This window comes from Phycodurus eques, chromosome 22 (genome assembly GCF_024500275.1).
Source record: "Phycodurus eques isolate BA_2022a chromosome 22, UOR_Pequ_1.1, whole genome shotgun sequence".
Classification (NCBI taxonomy): Eukaryota; Metazoa; Chordata; class Actinopteri; order Syngnathiformes; family Syngnathidae; genus Phycodurus; species Phycodurus eques.
Window position 1 is genome coordinate 6,571,489 of NC_084546.1, and position 19,687 is coordinate 6,591,175.

The 19,687-nt window shown below is 44.9% G+C and overlaps 1 protein-coding gene across 6 annotated transcripts; it reads left to right on the plus strand.

Annotated features, from left to right (window-relative positions):
• Window positions 1-59: 59 nt before the first annotated feature.
• ppp6r2a (protein phosphatase 6, regulatory subunit 2a) lies at window positions 60-19,539 on the plus strand. 6 transcript variants are annotated; one of them, XM_061667586.1, is made up of 25 exons: window positions 60-527; window positions 2,611-2,669; window positions 4,617-4,786; window positions 4,987-5,241; window positions 7,785-7,971; window positions 8,043-8,180; window positions 8,324-8,389; window positions 8,466-8,578; window positions 8,648-8,761; window positions 10,292-10,418; window positions 11,376-11,528; window positions 11,599-11,823; window positions 12,378-12,442; window positions 12,530-12,652; window positions 12,739-12,826; window positions 13,514-13,594; window positions 13,691-13,788; window positions 15,476-15,533; window positions 15,782-15,909; window positions 16,002-16,126; window positions 16,799-16,946; window positions 17,471-17,559; window positions 17,635-17,806; window positions 18,084-18,194; window positions 18,798-19,539. In XM_061667586.1, the coding sequence occupies exons 4-25, from the start codon at window positions 5,015-5,017 to the stop codon at window positions 18,844-18,846; spliced, it is 2,685 nt and encodes an 894-aa protein (XP_061523570.1). In that variant the 5' UTR covers window positions 60-527; window positions 2,611-2,669; window positions 4,617-4,786; window positions 4,987-5,014; the 3' UTR covers window positions 18,847-19,539. The 6 variants fall into 6 exon arrangements, with proteins under 6 accessions (XP_061523570.1, XP_061523575.1, XP_061523574.1 ...); XM_061667591.1 differs by having other exon boundaries at window positions 13,709-13,788; XM_061667590.1 differs by having other exon boundaries at window positions 12,530-12,645; window positions 12,741-12,826.
• Window positions 19,540-19,687: the final 148 nt, after the last annotated feature.

Sequence of the window (19,687 nt, forward strand, 5' to 3'; positions counted from 1 at the left end):
GTATCTAAGACGCACGCCCCCGCGAGGCCATGGAGTGCGCGTCCCCGCCACCCCGCGTCGCCATTTTGATTCGAAAAAATATGACTGAGTTTTTCCTGCTTTGCATGCTAAACTTAGCTCCGCGTTTGAATTTCGTCCGAATCAAACGCGCTTCTTGCGAACGAACAGATAACGGGGCCATCGATGCCCGACAAGCCGTCCGGGGCCCGGTAACTGCTTCTCGGGGTGGATTTTAAAGCCACGTTTTGGACTTAACGTCGGTGGCTAACTTGAAGCTAACAGACAGGCAGCCTCCTGTGCTGATTGTCGCAGGCAGCAGGCTGACGAGCGTGTTCTTCTAAACAAATCACTAGACATACAAGGCTCATGCATTGTAGCGAACGCGGCTAATTGTTAGCTGGGGGAGGGGAGCTAGTGACCAAGGACTGGGGGAAACAAACAAACAAACAAAACAAAACAAAAAAAAACTCCCCTAACGTTCTAACGCAGAAAAAAAGAAGAAACACGAAGGGGATATTCTATCAAAGGTAAGTTTTTTTGGGGGGCACGTATAACGTCATTAGTGTACTCAACTTTGCCACAAAGTTGAACCTAAAGTTGTTTGTGTGTGTGTGCGTGTGTGTGTGTGTGTTTGGGTGGGGGGGGGGGGGGCGAGCGCGAAGCTAACTCGGCTAACTCCGAACGTGAACAGTGGCGGCTAATTAGCTTCCGTGCTAACCTCAACGTAAAAGGAGGAACTAAAGGTAAAGCTGGCTAATTTACTTGTTAGTTGCTACTCAAAAGCTAACGTTCGCTCACAATTCAGTCGACTAAACTTAACCGAATTGAGTTCAGTCGGTCGACTACTTAAGGGCAGTTAACGTAACCTCGGCGCCATTGTAAATCGGGGGCCCTTTGAGTGAACGCTGCTTTTTTTTTTTTTTTTTTTTTTTTGTGCGTGTGCTCTGTTTCGGCCCGCGTTTGCTTAAATGTGAGCTATTTTACGAGCGTTATGTTCCAAAAGAGATCCCGTTTGGAGTCGGTCGAGGCCAGGGGTTACCGTGCCATGTGGTGTTGACGTTAAAGGTTTGTGAACACGAGTAACTCTGTGCCGTTCACGTTCGTTCTGGTTTGAAATAATCCTCCGCATTTACAGTAAAATCACGTTCAAATCTATAGAGAGGATTATAATGTTCGTTGCGGTCCCATTAGGATTCAAGTAAACAGAAATCCAACCCCCCTCGGTTGTCCTTAGCCTTTGAGGCCAAGCTTTCCTTCTTGGACAGTCTTAACTACTAAACTAGCCTTTCTCCACAATACTACAGACATATATGATTCTATTAAGTGTTATGATGCTTTCATCAGTCAATTTACTTGGATTAATAAAGTATCTGTATTATATATTACATACAGTGGACACACAATTGTCAATATGGTCTACCCCCAGTAGAACCATTATCACTAGCCTAATAGCATAATTGCCTGTCATTTTTTTTTTTTTTCATTTTCAAGAAACAAGAAGCATCCAGTTGCACTGAGTCACCGTTTGCGGACTACCGTGCCCTACACAGAAATAAAGAAAAGACAAAATTTTGAGCAAGTGCATGGGTGTTTCTTATTTCTATTGTGACAGTAAGTCAAACGTCTCGGGCAGTTAAAGCTAGCAGGCTAATGATGTCCAACAACAGCACAACACAAAGGACAAAACACATTTAAAGCAAATATTTCCATGGAAAATATTGGAAATTGAATGACTACAAGGTGTCCTCAACTTTACAGCATTGACAAAGTAACCCAAATCCGTGTGAAGAAAAGGCAGTAAATGTTTGTATCCGAAACACTTGTATGCCACAAATATAAAATAATTACACAAAAGTACAATTAGGGTAAATGTGGCATTATAGATTATGTGAATGAACTCGACTAAGTCACACATTTAACGTTATTTCTGGATGGAAATAATAAGCTACATATAGACTAAAACAATTGCAGTCAAACTCCAACTCTTTCATTAGGGTTCAAGTAAACAGAAATCCAAACCCCCCCCAATTCGGTTGTCCGTGACATTTGAGGCTAAGATAATAAAGCAGTTATTTCTTCAGCCATACCATATTTATGATCTCTCACCTTCTCGGACAAGCTTAACTAACCTTTCAACACAATATTATTGATGAATATTCATTATGTGGTGGACTCACAGATGGATTCAGTCTTTTCAGTATAGTCCATACCAGTAGAACTGTAGCTAATAGCACAAGACACTATAAATCTACACGACAAAGAACAAAACACATTCTAAACAAATGTTCCTATAGTAAATAATGGAAATTGAAAAATGTTCTGATACTATTGACACCGATACTTAAAGGTAAACACGGATGACAACACTTTGTTAACTGACTGCAAATTATCCCCTGCAAAATGGATGAACTCCACTCAGGTGGCAACACAGGGTCCATTTAAGTGAAACGTCTGGCGAGACTTGGGAAAACATGCTGTTGGGTTTTAAATTTTGATTAATGACAAGTTGTGACTCTGAAAAGTGTTCTATTTGAGTGAAACGTATGCCCTGTTCAGAGAAGTTTGTATATCTGAACAATATGTGATTGAAATCAAACATTTCCGTCACAGTTACAAGACGCAAGGGCATTATCAAATATCGGTGCGTGGTATCGGTGAGTACTCAAATGGTAAGTACTTGTACTCCATACTTGCATACCCACCACTTATGTATATGTTTTACAATGGACCAACGGGACCACTGAGTCGAAAACTACATGTACTACTAGCAAAAAGGTGGCAATTTACAGGACGAGGGTCAAAATTTTACACCGGTAAAGTGGCGTTATGAGCATAAACGTAAAGCTGCGTTAAGATGAGGACTGCCGATAAGGCAAATCTCCAGAGCGAGAGCGACTGCTGTTCTCACACAGTCGTGTTTAGGTTCGCGTGGGAATCTGGACAATTCGCTTCAGTGGACAATACTGGAAATCGAGTGCACAATTCTTGTAACGTTACGCCTTTTGCCTTTTTAAGCATTGCGTGATTTAATCGTCCTTATAGTTTATTCTCTCAACCTTTGGGGAATTACTACTGTAATATTGACATTCTACGAGGAGAAGAATTGGAGTCCAATTCCATTTCCCGATTTTCTTTTCATCTCGTCCCTCTGCACTTTGTTGTTTGTCCACAACAACGCATCTTTACCATTGTTCCTCTTTTCCTCAACCGTCCCGTGCGCTTTGCCAATTGTTGTTTTTGGGGTTGCCTCCTGCGGGTTGTATTTCGGATGTAAAAGTCAAGCGTCCGACGTCCCAGCTCGCTGTCCACGAGGACCGCTCGCGAGGTTATTATTGCACTTGTGTACTCTGTAAATGTATGCCAGATGGACACCGCTCCTGCTGCTGTTATGTGCGTGCGCGTTGTCAAGAAAAAAGAGGAAAGCGTTTGAGTCCCTTCCATGAGTTTCACCTTCTGCAATTAACAGTCTGGTCGCGTGCTGTTCGCATTGCTATTGTATTTTGGCTCCACTTTTTGAGTTGGGTTAAGTCCGTTTGCCTCCATAGTAATCACTTGAGGAAAACAAATGTGAACACGCACACTTTGCACGAGCAAAACTCTAAAAAGTAGTATTATTATAGAGACCTTTGTCACACGCTATAGCGTTCGATTCCAGTCGTTAAAAAGCCTCTGTCGATAGCGAGATTTTTGACTAAATGCTTTTGAGCAGTTGTTCCGTTATCAGAGATGAGCGGAATATGTGTTACACACCAACAGTAACATGCGTCATTCGTCTCTATCGTCTCTTTCGCACAAAGCTGTAGCAGAATCCACCTTTGCCATTTACGCAGAACCCAGCGAAGGCATTTAAACAAAGTGAAATCTGCGATGACATCATGTGGTTTAAAATAATTTTCAGACTATTGTTTTCAAGAGGGCTGGAAAATTGAGTGTCACACCTCTGTCCTGCCTTTCTGGCTTTCCCTGGCACACAAGTGCCGTTGCGGCTCCATTACGGCGTGGATAGTACCTCGGAGGTGGGAAATTGCCCGGTTGACGTCATCCCCCATTCAGGACTGACATTTGTAACATTTTGAATAAAAACATTGAACGAGCGGATGATTGAAAAGTTCACAGCAGGTCAAAGTAAGTTCACCAGTAACGGGTAGAGCGCATTTTAGGTTCATCTTGAAATTGAACTCGAAAGCGGAATACAGCGGTACCTTGCCTTACGACATCGACGAGTGCCCCAAACTTCATTTTTTAGTGTTAAGAGCTGTCGCTCGGTTGAACGGAGTGTGGGCCAGATGCACTTTTACCCTTTTATTGGATGGGTCAAATGACAAATACAAAATGAAAACACACGCACGGAGCAGAAGGCTTCATCGGTCCGGCGCTCAAGAAAATTCAGTCGCAAGCTCGGTCACAGAACAAATGAAGCTCATGAGCGAAGGTCGTAAATAATAAATCACGTTTGTATATTAATGACCATTAAACTAGAAGAGCTTAACTGCCAATCTTAAACAATTCTGTTGTTTCCTATTTCAGTCATACATTCATAATATTAAAGAAAAATGGTCTTTTGGCCCATGTACAATGTAGTTTTTTTTGTTTTTGTTTTTTATTCCTCTGTGCAGGTTTTGGTGAGCCTTCCAGTGTCCCATCTCCAAAAGAGGCCTGCGTTTTAAAGGGAGACCCATGCTGATAAATGCCAGGCCTCGCCACGCTTTCTGTCTTCTGCACGAACACAAATGCCTGCCTGCCCGCGGGGGAGGTCTGATTAAAGATATCCACATTTCATTCACTGGTATGTAACTCTGTAGCCCCTTTGAAACGGCTTGACGTGAAACATAGAAAATGGTTTTCACACATGGCTGATAAAGTAAGAGTACTGTATAGAATATGTACAGGTTCAGGAGGTTTTTGACTGGATTTTATCGGACCCCTGGCAGCGATACTTGTTCCTGAACGGCCTTTTTAAAAAATATATTTCTAATTTTTTTTAAGGGCTGCGTACCCCACCCCGGCGGCCATCATGTTTTGGAAGTTCGACCTGCACACCACCTCCCACATCGACCAGCTGCTGGACCGGGAGGACGTGACGCTGCGCGAGCTGATGGAGGAGGACGACGTGCTGCAAGAGTGCAAGGCGCAGAACCGCCGCCTGTTGCTCTTCCTCTCCCAGGACCACTGCATGCAGGAGCTGGTGGGCCTCATCACCACAGAACCACCCGCAGACCTGGAGGAGAGGAGCCGCTTTAAGTGAGTCACACGGTTTACTAATGAAGATGATTGATGTAAATATAATATCTTGCTGTGTCATGACTCTATGGTGTCACTTGATAAATCCTCTTTTTTTATTTTTTAAATTAAAACAAAAAAAAAGTTAATTCTTTTTTTTTTTTTTACATCCCTGCTTTGTTTAAAAAAAAAAAAAGAATAAATTAACTTTTTAATTAAAACATTCAATCTACCATTGAAAAATATGTATTGGATTTGGCCGATGTATACAGTGCCACCAGAAAGTGCTCCCACTCCTTCACGGTCTCCCCATTTTGCTATGTTACAAACATATTGTGAAGCTGATTTGAGTATTGTTTAGTTTGAGAAAAGGTACATAAAAAAATCCCTTAATGAGACATTTGTATAAATGTATAAAAAAACATGTAAACATTCACAGGCACATCAGTAGTCACACCCTTTGGTACGACACTCAAACTTAAGCTCTGGTGCGTCTGATTTCCACTGATCATCCTTGAGATGCTTTTAAAACTTGGAGTCCAACTGTGGTAAATTAAGTTGATTGAACATCATTTGGGATGGCACACACCTGTCTATATAAGGTCTCATAGTTGGCAGTGCATATCAGAGCAGAAACCAACCAATGAAGTCGAAGGAATCGTCTACAGCCCTCAGAGACCGGATTGCGTCAAGGCACAAATCTGGGGAAGCGTACAAACGAATTTCAGCAGCATCGAAGGTCCAGAAAAGCACCGCGGTCTCGATTATTCGGAAACGGAAGAAGTTCGGAACCGCCGGGACCCTTCCCAGATCTGGCCGTCCGACCGAGTCGAGTTACCGGGGAAGAACCGCCTCGGTCAGAGAGGCGAACAAGAACCCTATGGTCACTAAGGCGCCTCTCCAGTGTTCCCTCGCGCAGATAGTAGAACCATCCCGAAGATCAACCATCGTAACCTTTACGCTAGAGCGGCCAGACGAAAGCCACTCCTCACTAAAAGGCACACGGCAGCCCGCTCGGAGTTTGCCAAAAGGCACCTGAAGGATTGTCAGACCTGCAAAATTCTCTGGTCTGATGAAACCAAAATAGAAGTTTTTGGCCTCAATTGCAAGCGTTATATCTGGAGAAGGGGCACTGCTCATCACCTGGCTAACCTCCCTACTGTGACGGACAGCTGCCAAATATAGAGAAATTCTCGAGAACTCAGGCAAGGTCGATTCACCTTCCAACAAGACAATGACCCAAACCACGCAGGCAAGATATTAAAGGAGCGTCGTCAGAAACAGCCCGAGAGTGTCCTCGAGTGGCCCAGCCGGAGCCCGTACTTGAATCCAACGGAACATCTCCGGAAAGCCCTAAAAACGGCCGTCCGCCGACGCCGCCCATCCGACCCGACGGACCTCGAGGGGGTCTGCGGAGAAGAATGGGAGAAAATGCCCCAAAACAGGTGCGCCGAGCACACGGAGACATACACAACAAGACTTGAGGCTGCGATTGCCGGCAAAGGCGCTTCAACAAAATATTAAGCCGAGCGTGAATAATTGTGTACCCGTTATGTTTATATTTTCAATAAATTTGCACAACTGTCTGAAAATGTTTTGACTTTGTCCTTATGGGATATTTTTTTGCAGAATTGTTTTTTAAACTATACTCAAATCAGCTCTAGAATAAGTCTGAAACATAGCAAAATGTGGTAAAAGTGAAGGGTTGTGAATATTTTCCGGTGGCGCAGTATGGGATGCAGGATCATTACAATCTAAATAAATTGCCAATCAGGATGGGCTGTACGGCCTTAAAAATAAAATGGAATTATTCTCCACACAAAAATTCGATTTGAATAAACCCCCCCCCCTTATTTATAGAAGAAGCAAATTACAATGTCATTATTCAATTGAAACCAGGTTTGCTTTCCCATTCCCCCTTCTGAGATTTGCTATGTTTCTCCTGATGATAAGCTTTGAAAATTTTTCCCCCAAGCATTATAGTGCATCAACTTTCACAGGAAATTACAAATATAAAGAAATCTTTACAGGTCATGCGAAAAGTGTTTCCTTTCTCCTTTTTTGTCAAAACGTTATTCAAACACGATCCGAATGAAGTTATACGATGTAACGTTAAACCGCAGGGCTCTAACCGTCTTTTCTCATTTGGAGTTCTACAGGTGAGGCAAAGCGACCCGCAAAATATCTGCAGCTTGCGAGCGCATATCTCGAGTCAAAAGTTTGTAACTTGTTAAGTCACTGCTTTTGCAACCTATAAACGAGCAACGTTTGACACGATTGATTCTGTAATCGCCCACCAGGATTCTCTCTCGTTATATAGAAAACAACGTGAAAAGGATTCCGCTCACGTTGTCTGTTTTTAGTAGAAATCACAGAAGCTAGGTTAACAAAAACATCACCACGGGGGTTTGAAAAGTTGCTAAATCGACAAGATCTTTCTCCTTCGCGTTTGCCGTAATGTTAGGCAGGCGAGGAAGCTACCCCAATAGCAATAAACCAAACGATAAAATGGCCCCGCTATACTACCGAGCGTCGCCTCTAAATGTCCTCTTTTTACTCAAAAGGCTTCCCAACGTCGCGTGCGAGCTCCTGACCTCGGATGTGTCCCTGATAAACGATAAGCTGGGCGGAGAAGAGTCTCTCCTGGAGGTGCTGTACCATTTCCTGGACCAGGACCCGCCCCTCAACCCGCTGCTCGCCAGCTTCTTCAGCAAAACCATCGGCAATCTGATCGCCAGGAAAACGGAAGAGGTCGGCGTCGTACCGCCGAACGGCACGAATGTTCGCATTTCTGGATTTATCGGTCAATCTTCCACCCTCAGGTGATCACCTTTCTCAAGAAGAAGGAAGGCTTCATCGGTCTGGTGCTGAAACACATAGATGCGTCCGCTATGATGGACTTGCTCCTTCGCCTCATCAGTTGTGTCGAGCCTGCCCCGTTGAGGCAGGAGGTCCTCCATGTAAGCGCCCTTAATTCTAAATCGAGACTCGCCCGCGTGTTGTAAAACCCAGAAACGATCGCTTGAAACGCAAACTACGAACCGTTACGTATCGGGAAAACGCTGCGCCCTTAATTAACTACTGCATTTTTATTTTCCCCAAGTGGCTGAATGAGGAGAAGCTGGTTCAAAGACTCATAGAGCTTATCCATACCGGTAAAGATGAGGAGGTCAGTGTCTCGAGGCTATTTGGGTGCTTTCTCGCATACATTTTCTGAATGGCCGGTTCCCTTTCTCATTTTTCAGAGACAATCAAACGCATCCCAAACACTTTGTGACATTATTCGCCTTAGCCGAGACCAGGCCAATCAGATGCAGGAGAACGCGGAGGCCGACCCGCTATTGGCCGCGCTGGAGTCGTAAGTCGCCGGCACTCTCGATGAATTTTCCGCGCGTCGTCTGTTCAATTAACAAAACGGCTCGTCCAGACAAGAAACTGTAGCGGGACTCCTCAAGAACATGTTCGAGGGCGAAAGGAACGAAGCTTCCATCGTAAACGGAACTCAAGTGCTACTTACCTTACTGGAGACCAGGAGGTCCGGGTGAGTACGCGAACGATGTGCAAAAGAAGCAGTATCGCACTCGATCAATTGTATAAAACAGCGATTCTCAAAGAAATCACCTCATGATTCTCCAATGTCATTTATTTGGTCTGAAAAGCATTTACCACAAATAATGTACTGTTGTTCATCTGTCCGTGGCAGCGACATAGAGCGACAGGCGGAACAATTAAACGCAGAAGCCGCAATTATAAATAATTCCACCTATTGTCATCCGGACGACGGAATAATAGCTTTGCGTATGCCCGGAGTTCATACCGAGGACAGAATCTGCGAGTAAATTGAGAGTCGATCATCATTACTTCAGTACGTATGCTTTTTTGGGGCATTTTTGTTTGACACGCTTTGAGATTTATCTAATGTCAAATATGTGCCTGGGCTCAGTTGGGAAACACGAGACAAGAAAAAAGAGCCACTTATTTGTCGAAGCTTCAGCGACATCTAGTGGCGAAATAGGAGACGGCCAAAAAGAAAAGCTCCCTTGCCGTCCAAATGAATTTTTTCAACTGTTTTACGCATAACATAGGTGAAAAGGAGTCCGTGACACGGTTTAAGTTTGGCGTACGCCGTTAGTCAATCGTACGCAATAGCCTTTGAAAACCAAACCGCTCGCAAAGCGGGCGGATTTGAAACGGACGACATTTTGGCGTAGACTCGCCAATTAATGTTCAAGTATCTGCCCGCTCAACTCAAATTCGCGTGACCCCGCGTCGCGACAGCCAGTCGGAGCGGAAAAGAAGCGGAGTCGCTCGCGACGTCCTCAAACGGCGGCGCGTACAACGATCGTCGCGACTCGCGCGTACCCGGCCCTCCCGCTGAAAAACGAGCCGGCCCGGAGAACGCCGAGCGAGCTTATCCGGTAAGCACGACGCGTTTACCGTAGAAACGACTACACGTTCGGCGCGTACGCGACTGCCGCGGTCGTACGGCATATTCAAATTACGGTAAACAGCCATCTAATCGGCGCGACGCTTATTTACCTATTAAATATTTACGAGAAAGCCGATCGGCTCATCTGCCGGGCGTAAAAGTCGCTTGAAAAATGGCATTCTGGGCATTTCCAACCCAAATTATCTTGGAAATCCGATAAGACTGTTTGGGAAGAGGGGGAAAAAAAATGATGGCACGGTACCTTCAAATGAGACTTTATTTTTTCCCCCTCATTTAAAAAGGCTCCCAGGTTTCCTAGTAAAATGTCTCTGACGTTGTGACTTCAAAATATACAAAGTATAAAAAATGACAGCACATGTGCATTTCCAATCGGTACTCATTGAAATTATTTTTTCGGGGCCCCGTCCCACGCGAACGAGTCCTGTAACTCGGTGTCACCAACTTAGCCACTTTTCCATCCCGTCGACTGTTTTTATTTTAAAATCAACGGCATTATGGGATCCCACCGGAAATTCTGAGCGTCGGCGTATCGAACGACGACCGTCACAAGCGCACGCTCGTCGACCGCCGCAAATAGTGGAGGTTCGAGGCCGGTCATACGTTTTCTCTTCTCGTCCCCAGGTTGGAAGGGCTGATGGATCTGTATTCTCAGGGTTACGAAAGGTCTTACACTGTCAACAGCAGTATTTTAAATGCCATTGAGCCCCATTTAAAGGATTTCCAGCAGCTTCTTCTGGATCCCCCAAAGGTAACGCACACTTGATGACAAATGCTCTTATCTAGGAGGATACACTTCAGACCCACTAGCAGTGCGTGAAAATCAGCGTTGTAGAGAGATTAAGTATATTTCTTCTCCACCCCACAGGCTTTAAACACATTCACATTTATTAAAACACTTAAAATTGCCTTCCCGTGCTGCGAATGGCGAAAATCTGCAAGTCATGGACGTTCTCAAATAGGTTTCCAAATGTCTGAAGATGCCACGAGATTGGGGCAATGCTCTACCTTTGGGTTAATGAAGCTTTTGAACTCGCTTCAACATCGTTCCTTGGCACGAAGTTGTCACAAAACGACACCGAAGCCTCGCTTCTCTCAAAACGAAGCTCCTCAACTCACTTTAACATAGTTCCTTGGCACAAAGTTGCCACCAAATATTTGCTTTGGCCCTGAGCAGTGGAAAAAGGAGACTTTTTCAATGAACAGAGAATACATTCCACGAAAAACCGGCGAACCGCGAATATCCGGGGTCCGCTGTATTTCCTTAGCTCCTGTTGTCACTGTCGCGCTCTGTTTTCCAGATGAAAAAGTTTGTATTTTTCTCTACCAGTAAGTTAAAAGTAAAACCGACGCATAAAACATCAGAGCCGTAAACGACGGCACGGCGCGGTACTACGTCGAATGTGCGCATCTCTTAATTGGGTCTCGCCCGTATACTTAAAAAAAGCATAAAACGCACGTGCCAACAATAAACCATGATCCGACAGTGGTTCGCTGTAAGTTAAATTGAATTAGGTGGTTGACCAACTTATTTTGTTGTACACACACACACACACACACACACACACCACTTTGGGGGGAAACTTGGTGCAAATGTAATGAAGCTTCATTTATGGATTTTAAATTGACTTTGACAAGCACTTTTGCCAACTTTAACAGGCTGCATCCACTGAAGGACCTTTATTGAAATGTCCTCTTCCCTCTGCAGAAAGGTGCAATACTGACCACCGTCGGCGTTCTAGATCAGCCACTGGGGAACGCTCGCCTTCACGTGGCCCGACTGGTGGCTGCCCTCCTGCAGACCACTTCCCCCAGCATCTGCCAGGAGCTCTGCGACCTCGGCACCGTGGACCTACTACTGGTAAGGCCGAACCTCCCTTTAGCCCCGCGCTCAACGCCGCACTAACACTCGTCTTTGTCCCGCTGCGCAGGATCTGTTCTTCAAATACTCGTGGAATAACTTTTTGCACTTCCAAGTGGAGCTCTGCGTGGCGGCCATCCTGAACCATCCCTCCTCTGAGGAGCGGCCCAACCCGGGCCTACAGAACCACGACGGGCAGCGGGCGAGTCCGACCGTCGAAACTCACGCCGAGGCGACGGAGTCGGGCGGGACAGAGGACCCGCAGACCTCCCTCCACAATACCCTCGTGGCGCACGTAAGTTCAGCAAGACGGCGTCACCGTGCGGTTCGGAGGATGTTATTTATTTCATCAAATAGACGTTTTGACCACAATGTCACCCTTACTTCCGGGGTACAAAAACGTCCTATCGCGTCGCTCGTAAACAAACCCCGACGTCATTCGTTTGACCGAGGCAGAGCGATTGAGGAAAATAGGGGAAATGGCTCGAATGATGATTTCAGCCTTCTTCTCCACTGCCATAGTTTGAACGTATCCATTGCTCGGAAGGGTTACGGAAGGTCGGCTGTAATTTACAATTCGATGGGTCGAGTTGATTAAAAAAAATGATTTGGACATTGAGACACAGTTAAAATGATCATTTAGGAAATAAAATGTCGAATCAATTAAAACAACGGCGACGGGGGGCGAATACCCCGAGCGCCCCGATCGGAAGCGAATCGACGGTACAGGGCGCGGCGGGAGACGCTCCGCTAAAGAAGCCGTTCCCCCTCACACGCGGGGTAGCAAATCCGCGGCCGACCACCGGTCCGTATTTCACCTTCATTCTTTCGTCTTCGTCAAACATGCAGCTTTTCCAGAAGTGTCGATTGGTACAAAAGATCCTTGATGCCTGGGAAGAGAATGATAAAATACAGTAAGTGTGTTTTATGCGATACAAATTCCTTCAGGTGAATCATTAATGAATTTGCCAGTTGAAACAAAGTGACCGTGACTTCCACAGGGCCGAGGGTGGCACCAGGAGAGGCAACATGGGTCATCTGACCAGAATTTCCAACACGGTGGTCCAGAACTTGGAGAAGGGACCCGTACAGACCCAGATCGCTGACCTCATCAAAGGTGAACAAGGAATGTCGCTGTCCTAGTCACCATTTAAACAGAGCGTTTTAAAACCAGCGCTCAGTTAATATTAACTGAAGTTTGTCGCGGCGCAGAGCTGCCTGAGGACTGCAGAGGTCGCTGGGAGAGCTTCGTGGACGAGACGCTGAGAGAAACGAACAGAAGGAACACGGTAGAACTGGTGAGGAGTCATTTTACGGCGCTCGTCCTTTTGTTTCTCTTAGCTCTCCGAAGGCGCCTCGCCGGAGAGAGGAGGTCAGTCCGATTTAGATGAACGCCCGACGAATGTGAATTGGCCGAACAGTAAGCCTAGCGGGCTAATACGACGCCGTAAGCGCTTTAAAACGCCACGGCGCAGAACCGCTAAGAGCTTTGTAGGGTTTTGGGACCAGCTAAAACTTAGTTTGTAAAAGTTGCCATTTCTACCCTCCAATGAATTATTGGTCAGCTATTTAGAAGAAATTGTTGTAACGATGTGTAAATATGTTTTATTTCCACCAATTTGAAATTTCCTGTAAATTCCTGTCCGTTGCCATTAATTGTCAATAAAACATGAAAAGATTTCTCAGCTACGCTTCCCATGGAAAGCGTATTAAACCTAAACATTGATGAGTTGTCATTATTGCAACTGAAGTCAGTGTAAAAGGTATTGGCATATTTTAGGAATGTTAACTATTCGGGGATTTTCCAGATAATTATTTCCACGAACCCCATTTGAAAACGTAGACGTTTTTTTTGCCCCTAAGCAACCGTACGAGGCAAACTACTTCCTCGCCAAGACTCATTTTAAGCCTCCGTTAACCGATATCACGTGGAAAGGATTTTTGTCGACTCGCAATCATTTCTTCCCGTGCGCCGTGTCATACAGGTGAGCACGCACAACATGCACTCGTCCAGCGAGGACGACGACATGGAGAGCCCCTTCCCCAACGACCTGTCCCTCCAACAGGTAGGGTACACGCTCTGGAAAACCAAAACGCGGTAGCCAATATACAGGAATAAACGCAGTGGCGTCACCCTAAAAGGTGTCCTCTGACCTTCCCAGGCTTTCTCTGACTATCAGATCCAGCAGATGACCGCCAACTTCGTGGATCAGTTCGGGTTCAACGACGAGGAGTTCAGCGAACACGACGAAAACATCAAGTGAGTCCGAAACGTCACGTCTGTCGATCGGCCTTTCCTATATCGCGTTAAGTCTCGACAAAGGTGGGACCAAGTCATTGTTTTGTCAGTTTAAGTGTTTACCCTCGAGTCCCAAGTTGAGACAAGCGAGTCATACATTTAGAGTTTTGAGTGCGTTTGTCATTTGAACAGCAAAGTAATAATATATTTAAATTTTATTTAATTCATATCGATTTCTATACTTAATATATTGAAAATCATATTTATCAAAACAAATGTGACGAAGAAGTGCATCGAACCTTCATAAAAGTAGGGGGGGCTGATCAAAATGTTTGCACCTTCAAAGCTGATTGGCAAGAGGGAGGCAAACTGATGGATAGTACGTTTTCAGTTGTACTATGAAAATGCTGTGACTTATTTTTCCTGACTTTTATTTGTAAAGTTACATTAAGCAGACCTGCCACAAATGACAATTTGCGTCCAGTCGCGCCGCAATTAGTAGTCGAGTATCCTACTGACAATTGTATGGAATAATCAAGCATAGGGATCAAATATGTTTTGTCTGGTTAAAAAGCCATTATAAATACACACGAGAAAAATAACGAACGAACACTCCGTTTCCTCTTTTACATAATGGATAGGATTTTTCTTAAATTCACAATGCGCATATAGCAGGAAAGTGCATTTTATTGTCGACAAACATTGCTAGTGAGGTAATTTGAAACAAATACAAATGAACAAAGCACAAATAGGAATAGATTTCAGTTTAAATATGGCCTAGTATGAAAAACATAAGGCACGAATTGAAAAATAAGAGGAACGCACAAGTTTGCGGTCTTGTTATAAAGGCACGATTTTATCCAGCTGTGGTATCTCAGTCAGAACAGTAGGGGGCATTGCATAAAACATCAAGAAGAGTCGAAAAAGAAAAGGGCAGGAAGAAGAACGTAGCTTCATGCGGAATGGCCAGGACGGCCAGACAACGAATATAAGCATTAGTCACGCTGCGCGATTCCCACAATGGAATGTAGATGTAAAAAAAAAAAGAAACGATTAACATCCTTATTGTTACGTAAATTGTTGTTGTTGTTTCTGTGTATTTTACTAGTACTTTGTGGAAGGTGTACCTTGTGTAACTGCCAAATACATATATATATATATATATATATTTTTTTTTTTTTTTCTTTTTAATAAAACCATTACTTTAGATAGTGTCTGAAAGAGAGAGTCCTGGTCTATTCCTCTACTTGTAGGTACCCAACAGGGTGTTAACTGTTAAAAGAAATAAGTTGTAATTATGCTTTAGTATGTCGGTACACTTCCGCCTTAGTGATATCCGTGGAGAACTTAAACTTTACAGTTACATTGTTGTTAAATTCCTGTAATGAAATAAACATGAGCACGTCGGGCTGTTTTTATTAGATAGAGAGAGAGAGAGAGAGAGAGAAAGCTGCAGAGTGTATGTTTCTCAATACTTTAGTAAAAGCAGTAAGTCTTTTCAAGTCATCGGACTCGAGTCAGAATGAAGTTCCAAGTCATTGCTGTCCAAGTAGAGTTGCAAGTCTTGTGACTGTTTATCAAGTGTAGTCTAAAGTCATGAAATGTATGACTCGTCTGACTCAGGTCCAAGTCACGTGACTTGAGTCCACACCTCTGTCTGTCGATGTATTGTAACCTTGATTGTTTTTTGTTTTTTTTCTCCCCGCAGTGCCACATTTGACAGAATCGCAGAAATAAACTTCAATTTAGATTCCGATGATAACAGTGTAAGTATTCCAATAGCGTTTTTAGCGGGGTCGTAAAGGGATGGAAAATCCCCGGAAGATTTTCATGGGACGTTAAGATGTGGAATTTAGAATTTTAGATTTGTTTTTAAAGTCAGGATGAAGTTAAAAATATATATTCCCCAACTATAGTAGCTGTATCCGTATTAATAGCCAAACTTTTTCTTGAGTCGATGACGCGGTCACGCAAACGGACGCGCAATTTATTCTCGTGCCGACTTGTGACACAGGCCAATGCGGCTGCTTTCGAGGCCTGTTGTAAAGAGAGGATACAACAGTTCGACGATGCTGACGAGGAAGAGGATATTTGGGAAGAGAAGGAGATAAACTATGCAACACAAGCGAAATCCAGAACAAGGTAAAACTGACTGGCCACGGTTCTTTCACAACCAAACAATCATCTCGTTTGCACAAGTACCTTTTTGAATCTGACCAACGTGCCTCCACTAGGTTTGGCGTGTCCCAAACCTCGGAAGGAAGTTCTCGGAGCAGTCTGGAAAACGGCGGACAGGAGCAAGACTGCGGCTCCGAATCCGACGAGGAGGAAGACTTTGAGCGGAACGCATCGGACGCAGGTGAATCGGCTCTCGGAAACTTTTGGTTTTTGCACCATTTTCAACAGTTCCCAGGTTCCTTTTCATAAAAGGTGTCTTAACATTCTTTCATCAAAATAAGCAGAAAATAGCATTACAGGACTCAGGTCTAACATCATTTGAAACACTTTTTACATTACCCTTAGAATTAAACAGCGTACAGATGAATAACGTTGAAAAAAAAGTTCCACAAACAACCAAGGCTCCTCCCCGACATACAAAGTTTGTCTCAGTCCAGTTTTATCACTTCGACATACCTCCTCGAGACCAATTCCTATTTAGACTGAGCGTCAGTGCCGTCTCGCAACATTTTAGAGCATTATTGACGAGCACTAAAATGCGAGCTTTTCAATAAAAGTTTTTCACGGAATCACGTAGGATAGGTTCCAATCTAAAATACGAATAATAGCGAAGCACTAATATTGCAGGCGGGGGATTAGTTTAACATTAAAAGTGAAAGTGTTTGTGTTTTGTTGGTAAAAATCCCAAACAGAAACCAAAAGAAGTCAGGAAAGACACTATCACGATGTACAAAAGTACCGGGACGTACTTGACTGTGACATTTTAATAATTAGCATCTCCTCACGTAATTTTCTTACAGTCTGTCGAAGGCGTCGGACTTTGTTTAACGGTATGTCCCCATCCTGTCCGCAGGTCCAGGCTGGACAGCAAATTTCAGGGACTCTGACGGGATCGCGTCATCCCAGGCTGCGTCAGGGTGGGACGCGCTTCCCGCCGGCGGTGGAAACGAGACCCAGGAAACGGGCTGGGCCCATTTCACGGCATTCCAGCCTTTCTCGAGGTATGACATATTCACGCACAAATCTTGAATTTAGAAATTTCAAAAGATCTGCGGAAAGACGCAAACGCGGCGCAAGCGTTGTGTAGATTTTCCGATCGTAATGGATTTTTTTGTTTTTTTGACACCCCCCCCCCCCCCCGCCCCCACACACACACCTCTGGGATGAGTTTTATTTACTCTGAAGCCAAACATAGGCTTTGAAAGTTTTTTTGCCGTATCAAATTCAACAAGGATTTTCTTTTATTTACAATGTGAAAATAAAAGTACTTGTTTTTGAAGGTCCTTTCATCACAATCTTTAATACATGTAATAAAACATTAAATGTTTGACCATTTAGCACCAGTACATTAAAATGTTGTTTGGGATTCATATCTAATCCAAAAACTCACTGGATATAACGTAGAAGAGTGTGCGCTTTTCTAACTTTTGTCCCTGAAAATGTGAGCCAAAACGTGACTGGAAAAACTGGAATGAATGGATTCTGTCCATTTACATGTACTCGTGTCTTGTTTCCTACCCTCCAGCACAGAGACTGAGCCCAGGCGCAGCTCCCCCGTGGACGCCGGAGGCAGCGACGCAGATAAACAAGCCAAACAAAACCACGAGAAGAGCGGTGAGTTCAGCCGGCTTGATCAGATTCCACCGGTTTATTACACGCGGCTAAACCCCTTTGCCCGCGCGCGAGCAGACGCCGGCTCCTCTCCCCGCGCGGGGCCTTCGGGGGATGCGACAAAGGCTCCTCCCGCCGCCTCGGACGGCGGCTCGCCCGGAGGGTCGGACGGCGGCTCGCCCGGAGGGTCCGACGGCGAGGAAGTCGTCCCCGCCGCGACTATCGTCTCAAAACCGGTCGCCCTCACGAGGTTTGAAATCCCCTTCCGGATGAAGCGCTGGTTTGTGCGTGCGTGCGCAACCATCTATAATTGAACCAAAAAGTACCACATAAATATAGGCTGAACTGTGACTGCAAATTAGTGGGCGCTTCTGTGCAAGTTCAGCTTAAATACAAGTTTGTAAGTTGACGGAGGGCTTTTCCACCAGTCTTCTTGATGTTTTAACAGTAGCTCCGAGGCAAGATGGATAACTAATAAGGCACTGTGTTGAATAAAGTCTGAAGCTGGAACCCGGTTGTGTGTGTAGTGAGGAGAGTCCCGTGTCCCTGGAGAAACTCTCTCTGTCAGATCCTCCCGAAGCCTCTGAGCAGAAGCAGCCTCCTGAGGAATTGCACGTAACCCCACAGACTGACAGGAAGTAAGTTGTCACCCCGCCAACGCCTAGTTGCACTCCAGTAACGGGGGTTTTCAAACCACGGCGACCCACAACTGTTTGTCAAATCACGTTCAACAGAAAGCGATGACGTAGCAATTTGTTAAAGTAAATAACCAACGAAGCCTCTATGTTCAGGGTTCGACATTTTGCGAAACGCCACGTAGGCGGACACGGCCCGACGTTAAAGGTGGCCCGGGGCCACTACGTACAGACGGCGGGGCCGTTCGGGCCGGTCCAAATTTTGTACGTCACAGACGACGGTCACGTGCCGAAAACGACCCAAAACCGCATTTTCAGCGTAGGTCCGAAATTGTTGAAATCACGGAAACATCCCGTCCGAGACCGGATGTTGCGAGGAGAAACCGCAACCGACACCGCCCGTCTGGTTAAACGAGCAAGCGTTTAATGTAAAAACAAAAGACCGATTTGTGCTTCGTGCCACTTTAACCGCTGAAATCGCAGTCGATTATGTAACACGTGTTCGCAATCGCGGACGCGCTAGACTTTTTTTACGAGCGGGCGGGCGGGCGAGGCGAGGGAAGAGTAGTCTCATCCCATTGTTAATTGCACGCCTGTGTTCCCCAGAGACGAGACGCCACCGCCCCAAGAAGTGGCCGTCAACGGGCCGGTGTGAGCGCGCGCATTTGCGCGCGCGTCGGCGGGGGATCTTAACAACGAACTGTAAGCCTCCTCCCAGAGTGACTCCTTTCAAAGTAAACCTCAGTGCAACTCCAGTGTTTTGACCGAATCACTCTGCCACGTTATCGGACCCGGACACTGCCAATCGACACCACTAACGAGGCGGCGGAACATGTACAAAAAGAAAATATATATATGAATATATATATATATATATATATATATATATATACATATATATATATATATATATATAACAGAAAAAGGACAAAAACACAGAACAGCGTGTAGATCTTCAAAGCCTTTTTCCCCCCCCTGTGTTGCACATAAAAATGTGCGGTTTTAATGTAGCAGCAATCTTTGAGGGGGCGGGGGGTAACAACAACATCATCATTTTTTTATGTCCGAAACTATTTCTCTCTTATCGGTAGAACGTGACAGTTAGGCTTTTACATTGTCGCAACATGTCGGGATAGCACAGGATACTATTTTGTCTTTGTTTTAAATGCGCCTCAGTAACAATAAGCCGTTTTTTTCTTTTTGTTCTTGACAAAGCACTTGTTCAGCCATTTCCTGCCTGTTCTAGCACAATATCAGTGTTTAACGTTCACCTTTTGCAGACTGTATTTTTCCACTCACTAGCATCTTGGTTTCACTCTCTTGGAGTTTCTTAATTTTCTTTTGTTGTTGTTTTTTTTTTTTTTTGGGGGGGGGGGGGGGGGGGGGGGTAGTGGTTCAGTTGCCGTTAAAAGGTCCTTCTTCACCGGGTGTCTGAGTGCGTCACGAAGGATGAGGGTCAACGAACAGAACTGTATTATTAGTATTATTGTCTTTAG